This window comes from Lepidochelys kempii, chromosome 7 (genome assembly GCF_965140265.1).
Source record: "Lepidochelys kempii isolate rLepKem1 chromosome 7, rLepKem1.hap2, whole genome shotgun sequence".
Lineage (NCBI taxonomy): Eukaryota > Metazoa > Chordata > Testudines > Cheloniidae > Lepidochelys > Lepidochelys kempii.
The window spans coordinates 45,924,988-45,946,922 of record NC_133262.1 but is presented as its reverse complement, the minus strand read 5'-3'; the positions used below and the strand labels follow the sequence as shown (position 1 = coordinate 45,946,922).

The 21,935-nt window shown below is 40.7% G+C and overlaps 1 protein-coding gene across 14 annotated transcripts in view; it reads right to left on the bottom strand.

The window, feature by feature from the left end:
• Positions 1-1,318: 1,318 nt before the first annotated feature.
• The window catches only part of DOCK3 (dedicator of cytokinesis 3), a 585,316-nt gene continuing 564,699 nt past the window's right edge, over positions 1,319-21,935 (bottom strand). For 8 of the 14 annotated variants that reach the window (XM_073352483.1, XM_073352485.1, XM_073352486.1 and 5 more), the window contains 7 exons: positions 21,830-21,911; positions 19,305-19,457; positions 15,346-15,464; positions 14,120-14,207; positions 8,917-9,039; positions 8,207-8,289; positions 1,319-5,902 (listed from right to left, as the gene is read on the bottom strand). In XM_073352483.1, the coding sequence (XP_073208584.1) occupies positions 5,390-5,902; positions 8,207-8,289; positions 8,917-9,039; positions 14,120-14,207; positions 15,346-15,464; positions 19,305-19,457; positions 21,830-21,911 (1,161 nt within the window). In that variant the 3' untranslated portion in view covers positions 1,319-5,389. The remainder of the gene's footprint in view (positions 5,903-8,206; positions 8,290-8,916; positions 9,040-14,119; positions 14,208-15,345; positions 15,465-19,304; positions 19,458-21,829; positions 21,912-21,935) is intronic. The other 6 variants (XM_073352494.1, XM_073352497.1, XM_073352484.1 and 3 more) reach the window with 5 other exon arrangements.

Sequence of the window (21,935 nt, the reverse complement as noted above, 5' to 3'; positions counted from 1 at the left end):
ACATAATGCAAGTAATTTTACCTTTCTGTGCCTCAGTTTCCCTATATGTAAAATGGGAATAATGATACCAGTCTCATAGGTAGGGAGAACTGATTTCAATATACATCCTAGGGAAAAATACACAATGAAGTATACTACATACTAATGAAGAACAGTAAAAATCTATCTGAAACTAACTAAAATAATGAGATACAAATCTAAATCAATATAACTGTCTGCTGCCAAATGCCTTTTGAAGTAAAGTATTTATTCTGCACAAGTACAACGCCCTTGTTATCTCTCCATGGTGGGTTTTTTTTTTTTTTTGGTTTTTTGTTTTGTTTTTTGAGCTAAGGACTCTGAGAACAGGAGTAAATCTAGTCGCTAGACTGCGGCTCAACAAGTCTATAAGGGCCTGGCTGGCCTTTATTTAGTGACTATACTTTTAGTTAATACTATTATTTGTTCAGTACCTTATTGTCACATTCAGCATCAGTGAAAAATACCCTCTCCTCTAGGAACACCACCTTTCCACCTTTTAGTTAATTTTCCTTCCTTATAGTCCCTTCATTCATATATCTCCTTTGGATTTCGTTTTCTCCAGTAACTCCTATCTCCTACTTCCTTATGGTCTTCACTCCCACCTGTTTCCCCATTCTATCTGCTGATGAATTAGTAATTAAATGCATTATGTTGACACTCAAATGCCATCTCTCGGTTTTAAAGTTGACATTCCAATGAGATTAATGGGAGACAATCTATTTCACACTTCTGAGTAATGGTTTCAGGTTGTCCACAGGCTTGGCCAGACAGCATTACATCAGTTACACTCATTTGACAATTGGAAGGTCTTGCTCGTGACCATGAAAGCTAGAAACTTACTTAAACAAAAAAAAAGATCAGGTTATGCACAATCTGATTATATTGTGCTGGCCACATAAACACAACTATCTGGCTGGATTTGGCTCATAGCTATATGCCTGACATCCCGGCACTAGGTGATTTGAATGTTAAAAAACAAAAACTGTCATCTTAATTCAAACAGCAGCAATCAGCCAGTTAGGGAGGCAGTTTGGAATCAGTTCCCTCTCCCCATGTAATGTTCCTGGATTTCCTTTTGTCTCCTCAGTAGTTTCTCACCCCCAAAATGCTGGGTTGTGTCTGGTTTCTTTGTTGTGGATTTTGATATCATCTGCAAGAAGAAGGTAGAGCAAGATAAACAGGATTAAAAATACACTATCCGTTTCTGTCTCTAGCACACACAGACCCTGCGAACACCAGGGGCAGCATCTGGACAACCTTCTCAGCAAGACCATAATGAATACACATTAACCCAATGTTTTAATATCAGGTATTAATCTTTAATTCCACATCACAGCAGTCGAGTGAATGGGGAAGGAAAAAAACCCAGCAGCTATTTACATCTAAAATTCACATCACTTATTTGTTGGTTCTGGAAACATGCTATCACAATATATACAATGAAATACCTTTAGGACACTTGTTCAAATTCTTTTTTTTTCTTTTATGTTTGCTTTCCATTATAGTTAAGAGAGCTTTTTTTGATTTTTTTTTAAACATGAATACACAAAAGAGAAGTCGTTAGAGGTTTTGCCTTTTTTAAATAAGCACAGAATGCCAGAGGTTAAAAACACATTTACAGGGCAGAGTACCAGTCAGACAGCACGATCTATACATTTTTTGCTCAATTTCCTGTACAAATACACAGCATTCAAATGGGATATATACAAAAAACACATGAAGGAAAAATTAAATATCACACTTTTTTTTCTGCTTCTGCTCTACAACCTTTCCAATTTGGCTGCCTCCTCTCCCCTGACAGATATGTAGTAACCCCTTCCCCACCCAAAGAGGGAAATAAAGGTTAAACAAACAAAAGAAAAAGAGGAAAAAATCCCGTGGTCTTGCACCTGGCAGCACAACCAAAACATTCTTCCAACCAATGAGCAACTAACTGGCAGATGAATGCAATTCTTCTCATTGCTTCGTCTCCATCGTTCCCTCTGCCCATTCCTTTTCCTCCAGACAGAGGGTGTAAACACCAATGGCGGAAAGTTTAATAGCCCATGCTTTCAGGAGAGAAGTGGTGGCCCAAGAACCCAAAAGAAGCATTTTCAATTTCAAACTTGGTACATGAGTATGGCATGACCATGTTCCTTGTAAATTATCTCTATTTACGATAGTTACACAGAGCACAGCAACAAACCCTGGTAGCCAAATTCAGCCCTAACTCAGAAAATGTAGTTGTGCCCACTTACCCCAGGGCTGAATTTGGCTTTAAGTTTCATGCTGCTATTGGCCAAGCATACTTGCCCCAGAGAGTAGTATGAGTGTTACACTCACCAGATCTTAATTATAATAGAATCTCCCCCACCTCCTTCTCTTCCCACCCAGCACAACCCCCACTGCCCTTTGAAATTAGGCATTTAAAAAGAATACACAAAGTATTTTGCAAAAATTTGACCATGGTTCTGAATAACTCCTTGGAGACTCAAATCTAATATGTTTGTGTTAATTGAATTTGCTCCTTCATGAAACTTGGTGGCTATGAACCTGCTGTAAAATTGGCTGACATCTGTTTATATAAGCTAACTGATCATCTAACTTTTAGAAAAAGCCTTTACCAAAAAGTGAAATAAAATCAAAGCTGGGCGTCTCTATGCCAGACGCTGTCCTTCTAATCAGCGCAGCATGATATGCATTTGGAAATCCCTTAGAACTCTGGTTAGCAGTTAGCGCTAGTCAGTCACACTGGCTGGATGTTTAGACTAACTCGAATGTTAACTCCAATTTACACACAAAGCTTTATGCGCAGACACCTTATTTTTTGCTGGAAAGGAGAGCTTAATACATTTCCAGATACAATAATGTTTAACCCTTCTACCAAAAAAGGAAAACAAGCATCTTGTTCTAATAAAGTTTCATATGAAGATCCTGGGCCAGATTCTCAGATGGTGTATATCATAATATTCCATTCATTTCAATGGAGCTACCCTGATTTACACCAGCTAAGACTCTGGCTCTTAAGAGCTTCACCATTTTTCATTTCTACTCAGATCTGCCTTGGCATTTATGCAAGAGATGAAATGCTCATTGTGGACCAAATTTTAACATCTGTGTTTCAATGGTGAAGGATACAATGATTCCGTGTGTCCTGCTCTAGCAAAAGTAAAGGAAACGGGATAGATCTTCTTCTAGCCAGGCAGGTCAATGAAGAAAACAGAACAATATTTCTTTTGCATGGGCTAGAACTTGAGAAAGAATAAATGAATAATCTCAACACCCGCCTCTATACAATGGCCACCTGAGTCCAAACTTGATACAGATTATCATTTTCAGGAGAATTTGGAAATGGTATATTTGTCCCGTCACGTTGTATAGAGGTAGTGCTAAAGTGGCTTGCAAAGGGAAACGTTTCCTTTTTTGCTTCTTTATAATGTTTTTGATATATAGGAAACAGCATGGATGGGGCACAGAATTGGGAGTCTGGATACCTTGGTTCTGTTCCCATTTCTGCCACTAATTTGTGTAGTATTGGGCAAATCCCTTAACTTCTCTGTGCTTCAGTTTTTCCAACTGTAAAGAGGAAGGGCATTGTTACTTATGCTCCTCCTCTGGAATGTGCTTTGCAGTCTACAGATGAAAAGTGCTGTACAAGTACTCCGGATTATTATAAAATTATAAAGAAGGGCTGAAATAAGGGGTTTTATTTTTTGCTTATTTATCTTATAAATATCATGAATATAAAATATTTGATATTTTCTTCCCTATTTTTGCTGGAAGATTTCTCAAAGGACTTGAAAAATGGGAAATTTCTCAGCTCTCAAATAAAATGGCAATTTTAGTGGATCTTTCACCAACAAAGTTTTTCTCCCGTTTGTCAGGTACTAAGCAGGTATTAAACAAAGAAAACAAAAAACCCTAGAACTTAGAACAGCCTGACTAAAATTCCCTTCCCCACTCCACTGCTCTGGTCTCAATCTCTTGCTTTGTGTCACATCATAATTGCACTAAATTCTACAGTTCTTCGTAGAGTCTGCCAGCAAAAAAGGGAAGTCAAGAATGGATATTTGTGCAATGTAAAAAACAAAGAGGAAAAAAACCCTTAAAATAAAAGAAGAACTTTTCAAGTCTTCTTTACACACCATAAAGAAGCAAAAAAGGGAATAAACATCTCCCCCCTTCCTTCTTACAGTTAATCTTTAAAATCCCTGAAGCTGGAGTGCACACTACACACTGGACATTTCTTGCAGCTCATAGGGTTTCCTATCTGAAGGGAGAGATGGAGGCATTGTGCAGCAGCAGCAGCGAAATGTATCAGAAGGGCACATATTAGAGTAACAAACACAGTTAATGGATGTTGGTGTGGATTGTGCAGACTTTCAATCCTGAGGCAAGGACTGGATATGATGTATTCAAGCCTTCTCTTCTTACTTGCTGAGTTATCAAGCAGTTGTTGCATGAGCCTCTCAGCTGGTTCCTTGACTGGAATAAAAGTGCTGGTGACAATCACTTGCCCAGAGCTAAGCATGAGAAAAGGCTCAGAATTGGGTTGCAGCCCTAAAGGCTACATAACCCTCTCTTACCCTGCAGTAAAGGTGGATATGGACTATGACTCCAGTGGAAAAGCAGCTGGCTTACCCAGTAAAAAAATGAAATTAAGGAACAAAAACATGAAAAACCAAAGTACATGTCCATGAACAACCAAAGGAGGCAGAGTTTGTTTGAAATGATACCTCAAAAATCAATATGGAAGCCTGTCAGCACTGGTTAGATCATTTCATCACATCTGAGTCAATGCAGGAGATTACTGTAAAGCTGTTTATGGTCATAAACCTGGAAGACCCAGTTTCTTCATAGAACAGCCGAGTTTCCATTGCCTGCAGAGAATGCACCTTCCAGCCTGACAGTTCATGAAATCCCTGAATTCAGCAATGAGCTTTCACTTCTATGCAGCAAAGAAACATGTCCCTAGTGCAACTGCTTCTACTTGTGTGCATCTCAAAACGGGGAGGAAAGCTTTTTAAAACAATTTGCCACATCCCCCCTTCAATATTCCAATTCTTTTCAGTTTCTGCAAGTCTCTATGGCTAACAGCTTACATGCCACTTTGTGTGGTCTGATAAACTGCAGAAGGAATAAAGCACCCACTGCACACAAAAAATAATAATTAAAAATAACATAAAACCAAAAAGTATAAAATACAATAAAAAGGAAAGCAGCAACCTCACATGCCAGCCCAAACTTTGTATGGGCTCCGGACATTAACTCATGGCAGTAGAAAGTAAAGAATTGGATTACTGTTCTCTCCTCTGAGTCCTAAACTTTTACATCTTTCTTCTGGTCAGACCTGGAATTACTATACAAGCTTCTTTCCAGGTAGTCCTGCTTACTGCTCACTGATGCCATGCTCCCATGCTACCCTGGCCTGCTCCTCCTTTCCACCACTAGCTGGTTGGGAGACTTTGCGATGGAGTGGCCGGTGTTTGTCTTCCTCTTCCATCATCAGCATCATTTCCTCTTCATTCTCCATGTTTGGGAGCCGAGCATGATATGGTTTTGGGGGGAGAGCTGGAGGGTCCATAGTGTCCTGAGGAATGACTCCAGATGGAGCAGAGTGGCTTCGACATGGCTGGGACTTGAGTGACTCCAGAACATCAGGTTCAGAGAGACTGTACCTGACAGGGAGGTAGGGTGTCTCTAAGTCTTCATCAGTATTCCAGGCCTGGCTAGGGACAGAATCCATGGTGTCTGTGCGAGGAGGGGGCTCAGATGAGTGTCCAAAGTTACTCTCACTTAAGGAGGACACACCACTGCTAGCACTGCCTGACAGAGTGGAGTTACTTCCATCCAGGCCAGACTGGGGACTTGTGGGTGATGCAGGAATTGGATGAAGAGGAGACTGTTTAAAGAAAAACACATGTTAACATCCGTGATTGGGCAATTGTGCACCTCAGTGGCCATGTTTCATTGTTTACAGCTCATTAGTTACCGCCTAATTGCTTTTGTATTTAAGAAAATAAGAAATCTGAGCCATTTGTACACCCACAACCTGATTTCCATGTACAAATACCTGTTTGTACAGGCAAATGTGTTTTTCCTGTATGCATGATCAAACAGTAAAAAACTAGCAGTCATGGTGGTGACACCCTCTTCTCCAATCCTATTTAACATGTCCTACATCCCAGCATCTTCCATTCACCACACCTGCCTTGCTAGGATCTCCTACATTCCGTAAATATCGGAGTATTTATCTTGCAACACAAATATTACAATCTTGCAACACAAATATTACAATAAAAACATTAATAATGTGTTATAAGTTTTTACACATTGATTTATTTTTTCAGTAGTTTTGCTATTTAGAAGTTAGTAATTGCTATTTATTAAAACTGTTTCAGTAGCTATTTCCATTCCTTAATTCAAGAGTACATATTAACTAGCTTCCTTTTGTCTTTTTATTTTAAAAAATTTAATGCCACACTGCGTATCCCTGCCCTGCCTAATGCATGCTGTCTCCCCCCAATTCCTGTAGCTCTCATTGTGGGCATCTCCACATTTATCTTATTTCTGTATTTTCCAATTTTCTCTTCTCTCTGTTCTTTTTTGCTCCTTTTCCCTCTCTCCTCTCTCTCTCTCCTCTCTCTATTTTTCTGAGGTTATGTCTATATTCTTCCTGTTGTTTCTCTATTCTCCATGTCCAATCCTCTCCCAGTCCTGGAAACCAAACTGTCTGCAAGTGAGGTCCAATGGAGTCTGATGGGGAATCAATCAGTTTTGCAAGTGGATCTGCGGCTATCTAGCCCTGTCCCCAATCTTCTCTGAGCCTGTGAGGAAGTAGCTCCACCCAAGCAGGACCTTCCACAGCCATAAAGATTTTTGGTCTGTGACTTTATACTCTCATTTCTCTTTCCTTTCTCCCTCTGCTTCTTTTCCTTGTACTCTGTGCTGCTTTATTCCCCTCCTCTTCCCTTTACTGCTTCTCCTCCCAGCCTGCATGCTGCTCTGCTGCCTGGCTCCTCAGAGATGAAGTAAAAGTAAAAAGTTCTCTGAAGCTTAATAGCAGTAAATGTCAGAGAGTTTTGTTAATTTCACACTTGCAATCACCTGTTCTGCTCCTCTCTCTACTCCACTGCTGATGCACACTGAGCAGGGGGTAAGGAAAAAGAACAAAGGGGGAGCAATTTCTAAAGCACTCATCAAATCTTGTTAATTTCAGTTTACTGCTCTGCTGGAAGCAGCACACAGAGAGACAGAAGTTTTAGAAAGCATCAGTATACAGCCTACTGATGTATATTGGCCCAACTGACCCATTTGCCAGCACGTTCATGCAGGTGCACCTGTTGTGTCTATGTCTGAAAATCTGGCCCTAAAGGGAATAGCAATGAATGAATACTCTTAGCAATTTGTTTACTCTCTAATAAATAACACTCTCTTTGGCAGATTGATTCTAGAGATTTTATTATTTGATGAAAAGGACTGATTGGAGAGACAGCAGGCTAAGCATTAGTTTTACTGTTTTCATTCAAAACAATGAGTTCCAGATGAGGTCATAGACCCTTTGTTTTCTGTATGTATCAGGAAAGAGTAACTAACCCTTGCCTCTTGAGGCACAGAGTAGAAAGCATCTATTTTAAGAAGAGAAAAGAAGATCTGCCAAATCACTAACTGATGTTCTGTTCTGGAGGGCAATCTAAAGAGAGCTGACAACGAAACATTTTATCCCCTCATTCCTGTATCAATTTGAATCAAAAGGTATAGTAGGCCAAAAAGATAAAAATGCTGCTAGTCTACCCTCAACCTCTCTCAAAAATCCCTATGTGAGGGGCATGAGAGTCCCAACTGTGATTAGAACTGGCTATTCAAAGGCTTGTGTTCTTGGATCGAAAACACATATATATAGTAAGAGGGTAAGCCTCCTATGGGCTAAAGAGAGCACAAACATATCTATGGGCTACTTGATTACTGGAACAGCAGCAAACTGTCCATTTAATGGAGATCTTGGTGTAGACAATCACCATGTCAGCCTTCAGTCTGAACTTCTGTTTCTTAGAAATAGATGATGTATTTTCTACTGCTCAGACAATACAGGAATAAGGCAGGCTGGAGAAGGTATATGAGAGGTAGAGATTCTGGAATTGATCATAACTGCTAATGACCAGATTAGCTGGATGCTGTGTTCTGCAACCTTGAGAGGTCATTTTACCTTGCGCAATGTCCGAGCAGGCAGTGCTGGAGGAGCATCACTGAGCTGGTGGTGGAAGGCATCAAAGTGCAGTGAGTAGTGACCTGAAATGAGACAAGGAATAAAATAGTAATAAAGAATTGTAGCTGTGGGCTCACAGATCTGTACAACCTCAAGGCAGTAAGAATTCACTGTTCTAGTCCTCTGTAACATCAGGTAACCAGGTCCAACTGCCGACAGTCCCATCTCCAGTCCAGAGCTTACCATATATCCTGGAAAGCAATCTTTGTAATGGGTAACCCAAAGTGTATCTGTTACAAAGTGCAAATGAGGAGTTCAGTAGCAACAACAGAATTCTACCCACCGCTGTTATCAAGGATTTCATGGCAAGGCAGCAGTCTCTTAAATGCTGAATGTCTGGAAACACAATTAATATCTTTGTAGCCTTAAGCTACTGCTGAGGATCGTCACTGACAAGAAGCCAAGACAGCCAAGACAGCTTACACTACTCATAAACCTAATTCTAGTCCCAAAACACACTTACGACCTTATTGCTGCAGCTGATGAAATTTTAGGTGTTATCTAATGTCAACCAAGCAGACCAAATAGCCTTCTCTCCCTGCACTTCTTACAAAAGGCTCATACAAGTCAATGTTGGCTTTCATGTGACCTAGGTTTATCTGTGCATGAGCACAGGACTTATCAAGTGGACCTCCTCGGGATTTCCTTACCATGGGGTAGGCTTCGGGGAGGTACTGGTGGGGCCAAGATGCTCCCAACGTGGGCAGACAGGAATGGCAGGGCCTCTCTGGTTCCGCTGTCTAGGCTCCAGCTGCTGGGCGCTGCTGGCACAGCTGAAGGATGGAAACAGATTGAACTTGGGTACATTACATTACAAGTTTTTCTTGGGGATGGAGGCAATGGCATTTCTCCATTCCTCAACTGAGTATGTGGATCTGGCTCCTTGCCATTTGATGTAGTACCTGACCATAAGGTGGACCTGAAGGCAGCAAGCACAAGAGAAGCTGTGCGCAATTTGGCTGCAAGGATAGGCCAGACTCCAAGGCCAGGGTGAATTAGGGGGCTGCAATCTACAGAAAGGTGATTATTTTAAATGTAAGGGTAAAGAGAAGTAGACTACAAGCATAAGTGGCAGAAACCTCAGTAAACACAACAAAATCTGTTACTGCACCATAATGGCTAGGTGGAGGATGACTAAGCTGATCATATCTAAACATAATGCAATAAAAACATTACCTTTAATGGCATCATTTACTAGGCAAAGAGTTAATCACTAGCTATGATCACTATTTTTCAAAATGTGGTTATAAGGAATCAGAAAACCCTATTTCAGAATTACCATCAGAAGACCTGATTTTCTTTAGCCAAAGAAGACAAGAAAGCTTTCCTGTCTTCATAATCATATAATACATACTGGTTACGATCTCTAAACGCCTTCAGTTTTGCATGGAAAAGAACTCAGGCAGAGAAACCTAAAGTAATACACTCAGATCCGAGAAGCAACAGCTTTTTCCTTCTAGACTGAGTGACATTTGAAATGTCTGGAAAGATCTGAACTCTCATTATTAAAGAAAATACACCCTTTTTTCTTTCAGACACACTGCACCACTTTCTTGATGACAAGAAGCAGCCAATATACTAATCAATGTGCCAGAACAGCGACTTTATCTATTTACTGCTGTGTTGGTTATTCTAAAACTGTTTAATATCTGAAGGGGGAATCAAAATGATTTGGAGAGTCTAACAAAGACACTGAAACTAGTTTTGATTAAAAATATTAGCCCTTCCTTGCAGGCTCTGGGTGACAGAAAATACGGGTTCTAACAATAGATCTGACAGTAGAAGATGCGAATACATATGGGGTTACAAAAAGCTGATGATATACCAGTGAGTCCATCTCGTGGCTACTAATGCCAAGTAGCAAGTGGAAAATGCAACAGGGACCGTAACGCAATAGATGCCAATGGAATTATAGTCATTTTTTTTTTCCTAATGGGACCTTATCCTCATTCCTCTGCATCTGTTTTGGGGACATAATTGGACGAAAGTAGTAGGTGCTAAGGGCCTCCACTGGCAAAAAATAATCAAAGAGACACTCAGCTAGCCTAGAATACTTTATAGGCCTTAAACTTAACGGCGGCTGGGGGAGGGGGATGGGGTAGGAAGAGGAGATATGCCCAGGAAACAGCTTGTATCTTGGAGAGTGGAAGAAATGCCCTTCAGTCCCAGGAGTCACTGACCTGTGAATATTTCACTCTTAACATGACAGGGATTGTATATTTTCCATATTTCTGTACTTGGTGAGGGTTTTTTTTAAAGGGGTGGGGGCTCTACCTCCAAATCCATCAATGTCTAACCTTGGACTACACATGTATGTTCTGGAAGAAGGTTGGTGATCTTGGAGAAGCTTAAAAATTCCCTAATCTTTTCCCCAGTCCAGGAAAATGTTTTACTACTGTATCTCAGAGGACCATCCCATCAAAAGATATCCCCTATTCACATGAGTGTTAGCCCCAGGCACCTGGCCAAATTCCAATCTTTCTTCATGATTTCACCAGCCATTCAACTGCATGAGCAAATTTTACTTACCTTGTAAATCTGCTTCTCTGAACACATCATCTTGCAGGATTCTCACTCCTGAGTCTCAGCTCCCTAGTATAAATAGGCAAAACTTCCCAAGCTTTGAGGGGTTTTTTATGGTCCCTAAAGGTCTGTAGTAGTGGATAGGAATAAAGGTCACCCCACAACCAAGGCTGTGTGCCACAACTCTGTTTATATATTGCCGTTGGAGCTTTTTAATTAGTTCCTGATTCAGCAGGAAGCAAAGGCTTCCCAAGAGAAAAAAAAATGAGCCAATTATAAAATCAAAATGATTGCAAAATTAGACCCTCAAACATGAAAGATGTAAAGATAAACACACATTAAAAACACCAATCCAAAAGTGGAAGGGGTCGGGGGAAGAGACAGAGTGAGAATCCTAAAAGAGGGTGGACCAGCTCCAGGGATGCACCTGATCTGTACAGAGTGCAGGTCAGGGTAGTATGTGTGCAAAGATGGCATCAAGTTCAGTTCTGCACTCACCTGATCCTGCTGGTTAGAATAGCCTGAGGATTGCTCTAGTTTATACCAGCTGCAAATAGCCCCTGTCAGGGTTCCCTCCCCACTCTGAACTCTAGGGTACAGATGTGGGGACCTGCATGAAAGACACCCTAATCTTATTTCTACCAGCTTAGGTTAAAAACTCCCCAGGCACAAATTCTCCCTCGTACCTTGGGTTTAAGTAACGCTGCCACCACCAAGTGATTTAACAAAGAACCAGGGAAAAGGACCACTTGGAGTTCCTCTTCCCCCAGCAATCCCCCCAAGCCCTTACACCTCCTTTCCTGGGGAGGCTTGAGAATAATATCCTAACCAATTGATTACAAAATGATCAAAGATCCAACCCCCCTGGGTCTTGGAACAATGGAAAAATCAGTCAGGTTCTTAAAAGAAGGATTTTATTTAAAGGAAAGGTAAAAGAATCACCTTTGTAAAATCAGGATGGTAAATACTTTACAAGGTATTCAGATTCAAAACACAGAGGATTCCCCCCTGGGCAAAACCTTAAAGTTACAGAAAACAGGAATAAACCTCCCTCTTAGTACAGGGAAAATTCAAGTTACAGAAAACAGGAATAAACCTCCCTCTTAGCACAGGGAAAATTCACAAGCAAAACAAAAGATAAACTAATCCACCTTGCCTGGCTTACCTATATTGGTTGCAATATTGGAGACTTGGATTAGGATGGGTTGGAGAAGATGGATTTCCGTCTGGTCCCTCTCAGTCCCAAAACAGAACACACACACACACACAAAAAGCACAAAAAAACCCTTCCCCCCACAATATTTGAAAGTATCTTCTTTCTCCATTGGTCTTGTTGGTCAGGTGCTAACCTGGTTATCTGAGCTTCTTAACTCATTACAGGTAAGGAGGAATTCTAGGCTACCCTTAGCTGTATGTTTATGACAGCCCCAGTGGCCAAAAACACACCCAGGGATTGACGTAGTGCAGGGTCATCGCAGCTGTGTCCTTTTCTCTGCTACATTGGCATCAGGAAAAAGGAGTTGAATAAGAACCTCTGTGCTGGCTCTACACCACCAAGACCAGCCATAGGTATTTTACCAGTTTGGTGCTCTGTAGTATAGGGCAGTGGTTCTCAACCAGAGGTACACGTACCCCTTGGAATACTCAGAGGTCTTCCAGGAGGTACATCAACTCATCTAGATATTTGCCTAGCTTTACAACAGGTTACATAAAAAGTCAGTGCAAACTAAAATTTCATACAATGATTTGTTTATACTGCTCTGTATACTATACACTGAAATGTAAGTACAATATTTATATTCAAATTCATTTATTTTATAATTATATGGCAAAAATGAAAAAGTCAGCAATTTTTCTGTAATAGTGTGTTGACACTTGTATTTTTATGTTTGATTTTGTAAGCAAGTAGTTTTTAAGTGAGGTGAAACTTGGGGGTGCGCAAGACAAATCGGACTCTTGAAATGGATACCATAGTGCCACCATTAAAAATAATATGCAACAGTTGTATGCCACAAAATGGTTACCAAGCAACAATGTTGCTACTTGAGAGTACAGAGCAAAGGTCAAATGTTGAACCTACAAAACGTTTTACTGATCAACAGTAATCTTTCCCTGATGGGACTAAAATTGACATTCATACCAGTGTTCTGTACTAGGATGATAACCACAAGCATTAAACTAGAGTTTATTTCTTTTCCTTTCCTTGAGGCACTTTTGTTAAAAGGGAGAAATCAATAGCACTGATCAGAGGGAATCTGAAAAACAGATGTAAATCTAGTCCACTAGCCCATTACACTACGTGGATCTGCTCCTCAGCCCATATCAGTGCCTAGAACTACTGTACATGATCCTGTTGATGGATGGTTCAGAACCTGGTTTCTGCCTGTTGGAACCAACACTTTATCCAGCTATGCTCCAGGGAGGAAGCTACCATCGAAGCTACTATTGCCCTAGAGCAGCCAAACCATCTGGTGGAGCCGAGTGCACTTGGTGGTCAAGTTCAGCAGAAGGGAAGCTATAGCTGAACAGTTTTTCCCTTCAGCAGCTGGTGTCACTCTGCTGTCAGTGAGAATTAGTGCAGAGGGCTTCTCACTGGAGACGGGCTTGGACAAGTTCACAGGACATGAACATTAACAAAAAACGAGTTGGTTAATGGCACTCTTGACTTACAGACAGTGGTAATGGTTCAAAAGGTTGCACATATGCCTGCAGCTGCATTTATTTACATTCACAACATGGCTCAGGAGCTGGGATTCCCTGATTATCCCCTACAGAGGATTATAAAACATTCCAAAAGAGACTAACCAGTCAACCACCTGACCTTGATATGTGCATAAGACATTTGTTTTTGCCAACAGGGATTCATGTTTGTAACTTAAAAAAACCACGACAACTTGATTTAACAAAATGTTCGTCTCTACTAATGACGGTGAAATGTCAAAAGCTACCTCACAGGGTAGTTTGGAGAATCTTTTGAAGAAATAAAGCTCAATACACGTAAGTATTATCTTTGGGCCAACTCCTTCAGCCTTTACTCAGGCAAAACTCCCACTGAACTCTGTGGGAGTTTGTCTGTGTCAGGACTGCAGGATTTGGCCCATTGTCATTAACAAATGGTACAGAGCTTCTTTAGTGGAGGCACTTGTGCATCTCTTTGTAGATCTAAAGCATCAACTTAGCTGTCTTTAGGCTGGCAGACGCTCTCAGCTTAGTGAAACTCTCAGCCTAAGAATGTGACAGGATGTACAGAGGTGGAAGTCCATAAGTGTACAAGCATGAACAGAGTAACAGTACTACAAGATGCAACAACATAATTAAGAAAAGGAATACCTTTCTCAGCGACAGATAGATTGGGATCACTGCAAGGTTTGCATGGTCCAACCACTTGCTGGATCAAGGCGCGCTGAAAATTTGGAGGCTAAAGACGAGGGGAGACAGCATAGAAATGTGAAAACAGTTACAGATTTGCCAATACAGAACCCTGTGATAGCTGAAGAGCCCGAGATAAAAATCCATGGAAAGCTCTAGCCTCTGAGCTTTCACATGAATGTCTGTAGGCAAGGGGCAGATGGGAGACTGTTTGGAGGCACTGCATTATTAGAAACCATTTTAGCCATTTATTGGTTAAATGCCCCTGGAAATTTTAACTCTTAAAGCCTCATAGGGGTTGGGTTCTGGTTACTCCAGAAACCACTTCTTGACCTCCATGGCCCTGGTATATTCCATGGCAGCCAAGATCAGCTAATGCAACCAACCTCATTGCTCACGAGATTTATTTCTGAAGGGATGGGTTGTTCTCTGTGAGGTGTATTAACTATGGAAGTTGCTTCCCCCATCATTTGAGAGATCTGATTTTTTGACCTTCATATCATGCTGCCAGTCTCAGCTGTGCTCCCAGCCCTTTCTGGATGGTTTTCATGAGATGCTGAATGATGGGATGATGGTAGTGTTTTGAAGGTATTTTTTACTCTGAAGAGTTCTGGGTTTTGAATCATGAATTAATTAGTCTTTGATTCTGGGAGACTGGGTCCTATATTTCATTTATCAATTGTGGTGGCACTTTATAAAGTTGATTCATTTATTTCTATTGCTAAAATTGTGCCCATCCCATGCTCTAGGCTCCATGTACAAAGTCAAGTCATGTGATAGTTTATGATGGGTCAGCGTTTGCTGGTCAGGTTTAAAGTAAGAAGAGCCCATCCCCACAATGAGGCCTGCGTTGTGCAGGAGGTCAGACTAGATGATCAAAATGGTCCCTTCTGACCTAAATATCTATGAATCAATGAGGACCAACAATTGCAACATACTAGTATGATGCTGATTTTACTGTATCAAAAATAGTGGTTCTGAAAGGAGGAGAGAGAAGCATAGAAATCTCTGCACAATCTGATGAGCCACTCTGTAAATGTAGTTAAGCCAGTGGTTTCTGGATGCAGGGTAAGGTAAAAAGAGAAGAAGTGAAGATAATTACAAATGACAACAGTGGATCTATATGCTAATCACAAATACACAAATGCCACAGCTGCTGTACTAGGAAAGAATAGTAAGTCTATTACCTGTCCATTTTCCATGATAGCTGCAGGATACATGGCACTGCTTGGTCGGTCCCGGTGGGTTGGTAGCAGCATCATCAGCTCCCGAGTGTGGCGGTACTTATCTGGTAGAGAGGGAGAGCCTGTAAACAAGTGAGAATAATCACGTACACATGACAAACCACAGAAAGATCTCAGCTTGGCCCAGTGATCTAGTCCTCCTTTTTTCCTGGGACTCATGAATTACCCCAACAATTTGGATGATGATCTTACAGGACTCCAGGAAGATATGGTGCTGAGCCCATTTAGGAGCTGACTGTAGATAGGTGCAGTAATAATCCACTTGTTGTATAGTTAAGATATGGACACATTGTTAGGTTTAGGATGTACAACTCAGCAAGTCACTAGCTGTACATTACAAGCCACTTACCCCTAAAATAAAAGTGTATCTGTCTGTGTGGAATCAGCAGTGGTTGTGATTTAATATGCCTACTCTTCCCTGGCCTAATAAGATATCAGAGGTATGCATTCAGATGCCATAAAACTGTGTACTTTTTGACTGAATAAGTATGAACGAGATATGAGGTTGGGATACAAATAAAACTGATGCTGGAATTTTCCTTGTGTGTGTCAGAGATGGTACATATGAATGGTGATTCCCGTGCTTGGCTTCCTCTTTATTAATATTAGCCAGATAAAAATGGAATGTTCTTTGACAGTGGTTTTCAACTCCTTTTCATTTGTGGATCCCTAAACATTTTTGAATGGAGGTGAGGTCCACTTGGAAATCTTAGATATAGTCTGCAGACCCTCAGGGGCCACAGACCAGAGGTTGAAAACCACCATTCTGTGAAATTTGAGGGCACTTTGTTTATCACTGTGCTTACGAAGCAGCATGCTGCTATTCTGAGAATACATCAACAGAGGTTTGCCAACATGCTGGTATATAGTATGAGGGTATTTGCTCATGTGATCCAGCAATTGTTTGTAATCTGGATAATTGCCAGGAGATACTACATTATGAGAGGGTCTATGTGTTTCATGTTAAATATTTATTGGAGCACAGCATTTTTTACCAAACTACTTTGTTTTTTTACATTAGGCACCATTAGGCAAGGAGCACACTGCACACCAATGGGCTTGCTGATGTATATAGCTACAATGGTTGTGCCACAAGAAAGATTTGTATTAATGGGATGGCTTGTGGGTGTCTGATAATAAAGATACACACACACACTCATGGATACACAATAATATGCAGAAGTTAACATTCTGAAGCTGCAGAAGTGAGCTATAACTTGTACTGATTATTTGTGCCACAAACACACACTTCACAGGCAGCACCACACAGCGCATTACCCAGCCATGCCTGCTTTTGGGAAAGACATGCCCCCTTTCCACAACCACATGTGCATTACCAGCACTCCAACGTACGAGCAGAGGCATTTTTTTTTCTAGTTAATGCGGCTTTTACACCAACAACAGCATAACATGCACCTTTTTGGACTGATATACAGCACAGTGGAAGGAACAATGTGTCCAGCAGAGTGCAGAAGTCCTATACTTGCAGCAATTTCATCAGGGGGTATAAGGCCCAGATAAATCTAAACCCCAGCACTGCATAAGTAAATGCAAAATATTTGCAATCTAACTCCAATCACAATTTCTCCGCAGACATAAAACAAATACATTTAGACATTCTTAGTTTTTATACACATTATCTTTAAAAAGACAGTTTTAAACACTATGCTGAGTCTCTTTTACTCACATACACATCACAGATAGTCCTATTTCTGCATGTCAAATATAAAAATACTGAACTTATAGGGGTGCCAAGAACTGCATCACAGCACAAACCACATTGCAACTTTTTTCCCTTTTATTTATCATTTGATCCTCATTTTTCTTGTCATGTGAGCAAATTGCAGCTATATGTGCCATTAGTTTAGAAAGAATCACAAATCCCACAAGACCTTGCATTGTATGATCTTCAAAATCCCTTGCTCTATGCTGCTTTATGGTGTCAGAATCTAATTTTTAAAACCAGCCCTCCTTCTTGAGCCCTCAGTTTGGAATTGCAAATAACTGTGGTTAGAAATGTTATTATAAATAGCGTCTCAGCATCTGATTTTCTGGCAAAATTGTGGGTGCAGAAAGAGTGGCTCATTTAAGATCCTGTTAACAATCAGGACTGTTATTTGGACTTGGCTAAGGAGCATCTCAAACTCAAATCTTTTAAAAGCTTCCAGAGCTGCCATAGGGATATCCTTCAGAACAACATTGCAATGCAGTGGCCCTGCAGACTTTACAAAACTCAGCTGCAGGTACCCTTGGTCTCTTATGCTTTTCAGCTTGTAGGCCTTGCAAATGTAATGTGTAAATTGTTTTACACACTGTTTATAGGAAAGCAAAACTTGGTTTGTCAGGGCCTGGGGAGGCTTTTCATTTTACTCCAACATTTTTAACCAAATAAAATATTAAAATTGACACAAAAATATTGGTTTTAGCAATGCATATTCAATTAATTGAGGAATCTGTAAATTCCTGCTAAATCCTTCTTGATTTTCCCCTTGATTTTCCCACTTCTATTGGTATTTTGAAACAATTTGCTTCCAGCCCCAAACATGAACTTTTAGCTCTAATGAAGATTTTAATTTACTTCAAATGCCAAGTACAGAAGCTCTTTTACCATGCTGAGTAAGAACCTGGGACCTTTGCTCTCTAAGCCTGAGAAGAAGGCTGTTTGGAGGAAGCATTGAGAATGACTTGACAGCTCCCACAGCTAGTACTCAATATGAGCTGCCTTTAGAGTGTATTGAACATGCTCTACACCAACTTTAAAATGATTCCTTTTAAAACAACATTACATACCTCCTTATAGGACTCCCTGTTATAATTCCTGGTTAAGGAACCTTGGCTCATATCTTCTTTTAACCCCATTAGAATTAGAGCAGTGCCTGATCTGACTGATCTCAAGGGGAATGAATGCAAACTCAAAAATTCTCATTGATCTTGCCTACAACACAGTGCTGCTCTTTTGGTGGGCCTGGGACGTGGAGCTTCCCAATGGGTAAACAGGAAGTGCTTCACCAGGCTATGTTAGGGGTTGGGTCAGGCCGGGCAAAACCAGAGAGGAACATCCTCTTTAAATTGGCAAATAACAGTAATTTGTAATGTGTTTCTCTATCACTACTGCAAGCTAATGGAGTTCTTACTGTATCTTGATTACAACATTTCTTTATAAGATTCAACTCCCTGGATCCTGGCTGGAGGTGATGAGCATTATAACATCACTGTAAGGTTTGCTGTGTACTATTTAATCAGTTCTTTGTGGATAAGATCAGTATCAATCTATTTTCTTGATGACTATCTTCCTGCAAATGAAATGTTAAGTTAGTAATACATATTTCTATAACTTAGTTTACTTGGCTTATTGTTGAGTCTCAAACAACTGGTATTTTTCTCCTTCACTGAACAGTGCCACATTCTGGGAGTGGGGGATTAGCTCTCCCATCTCCAGGGCTGGGGGATTCAAATTCTAGTTGAACCCTAAGTGCAAGTGACTTGGATGGTCTCTTGGTCCCTGTGGAAATTAATCCACCTCACAAAGCCACCTCTCTGTTCAGACTGATGTTAGTAAACATGCTGCTGGACAGGACTGCAGCTAACGGGACAAGCTGGTGCAAGGATTAGGGAAATGGGATGCAGTTTTTCACTTCTAGGTTAAGATGTGAACCTAGAGATGAAAACTTTTAACAACTGATAAATACTAGAACTAGAAACAGAAGTAACCAATGTTCAACCTAGGACCAGAGGTGATAAGAACTGTTAAATCTGAGAAATGCTAGGTGGTCATGTGAAATGAGTTGATAGCCTTAGTACAGTTCCTGACTGATGCAGCATCTCAATTGGTAACTTTGTCGGCAGTCTCAGCAGAAAGGCCAAGGATTGAACGGGTCATGGAGACTGAACTATCCTCTCACCTCTAGAGGTGGTCCCTCCAGGACAGAGATGAGGCACATTGGTGGGGGCAGTGTGGGGAAGCTTGCACTGCTGCCGCCCGTGCTGTATCTGTTCTGTGGATAAATAGAGGGCTTCAGCCTCCAGTGTTGTCAATCCAGCACCTTTCACCAGCACTAAATTAAAAAGAATATAAATAAATATAAAAAGGATAGAGGTGCATTGGCAGAGCTGCATGTGAAGTTTGATCGTAATTTGCTCTAGCCAGTGCCATCACTCATTTTAACAAGCATCAAATTCCCCCAATTAAAAAAAACAAAAACAAACAAAAAAGTCAAACAAAGAAACCAAAGCCATGTTAATTTTAACACAGTGGAACTTTTATATAGTGAAGTTGTTTTTTCTGCTGAACAATTTCACTCTAAATGGAGCTTTCATAATAACCAGATTAGAAACTTGCAAATTGTGAAGTATGGAAAAGATCTAGGACTTTCATAATAATTCATTAGACTGTGGAGGTAAACACTTCTTTATGCCTAACTGAAAATGGACAAAACTGGCAGGGAAGAAATGTTTTATCTTGAACTTATCAAAATGTACTAGTAAGAATGGCAAGTAAAACAAAATAAAATAAATAATATCCAAAAATGTCCCTTCAAATAATACACTTTTAAAATCATAGAATCATAGAATATCAGGGTTGGAAGGGACCCCAGAAGGTCATCTAGTCCAACCCCCTGCTTGAAGCAGGACCAATTCCCAGTTAAATCATCCCAGCCAGGGCTTTGTCAAGCCTGACCTTAAAAACCTCTAAGGAAGGAGATTCTACCACCTCCCTAGGTAACGCATTCCAGTGTTTCACCACCCTCTTAGTGAAAAAGTTTTTCCTAATATTCAATCTAAACCTCTCCCACTGCAACTTGAAAATCACTGTTTCTCTTGCTGTTTTGTTATTTGTAGTCAGTAGAGTTATCTAGTTCTCATCTGTGGGAGGTGCTGTCGACTTAAGCATCAGCCAGACATCCTTTTATATTGTTCATCACTTTGGTTCCTAAGCAACAGCAGAGACCATAGCTGAAACCTGAAGGGGCAGTTGGTGATGCTGGGAAGTCAGACAGCTCAGAATGACTGGCAAAGCCTGGGGCTGTGAATACCAGATTTCTGAACTGGAAAATAGCTTGAAATGCTGCAAGCACCAGAATCTCACACTGTTCCCTCAAAAGATTCAGGCCTCATAGAACTAGCTGGGCAGGTTCATTTACAGAGCCTTCTTGACATGACAGGACCATATTCAGTTCCACCTTCCTTTCCCTGCTATGTCACCTTTATTCTAATTACTTTATTATTTGGTTGTCATTATTTTCCTCCAGCTCTTGATAATTAACAAAGCTATTTTTATTGACATAAGTAATCCCATTCCTCAGCTTTCTATTCACCTGATCCTTCTGCTAAATCATCCTGCTGCATTTCTGATATAGCAACAGACTGTGATTTATACTTCATTGTAGGATCATGCACAAAGACAGGCTGCACTGAGAAGAAAAAAGCTCTTATTCTAGTTAAGAAGAAACAAATTCTGCTCCCTCTTTTGTGTTTACAGAGACCACTGGCCACAGTGCAGCCAGTGGAATTCTTTTGTGTGGGGAAAAGGAACAAGATCTGAGCAAGTGGAGCCAAGCTCTACAGCCTGTACTATAGAGGCCTTCTGCATGAGCCTGTGGAGGGAGATGTAGTAGTGGCTGGGGTGGGGGCAGGTGGACATGCAACAGAGCTCCCACAAAAGGGGAAGGAAACAATCTGAATGGAGGTTACTAAAGCTCTGAGGCTGCAGTAGCAGACATGGAGTGACTCCACTGCAGTTCTGAGGCCTGGGGAAAAGGGGATTCACTGCACTAAGCGTAGTTACCCTAAGAGGTAAAGGAAAACAAAACATTAAGAGGTAAAGTATTTTGTGTTTTTTTTCTTCTTGTCTTCAAGTATGATCCAGCATGAAAGTTCTCTTTTAATTCTGGTATCTCTCATTCCAAGCCCTTCAACCTTCATTGTATACATGAATGTTAACCCATCTCACAACTTCTTTAGAATGGCCTAATTTCCTTAAAGACACAAGACTGAACTTTGCCTTTTCCTGATGTTCCACTTCTTGCAAGTATTGTAACAAATAACTATTTACAGCCTTCAGCAGATTGTTTGCCATAGGGCAGTATGGCATCCTTTCCCTTACAGTGTCTGTGATGCAAGTGGTTGGCTCAATTGTGTGGAAGCACATTCAAAACCATTACATAATTAAACTGCCTGAAGTCAGCAAGTACCAAAGATATACACTCCACCAAATTTTGTTGAAAAGATGACTGAGACCACTTTGGCGGTTACACAAAACATTTCAGAAGAAGTCACTGTTGAAAAAACAATCCCTAATTCCAAAAGTAAAATAGTAAAATTACTGTATATTTCAAGCATCTCAGCAGCACAATCTATAAACTGATAGGACAAGAGTCAGGGCCATTTGGGTTCCTGAACTCTTCACTCAAAGTCTCTCCATTCTTACCTCGTGCACTGGGAGGGGCAGAGTTAATCATCTGCGATGGTGCAGAGTGGGTAGAACTCAGGCTTGAAGTGGAAGGACTGGCCTGGGATGAGGATAAAACAGAGAT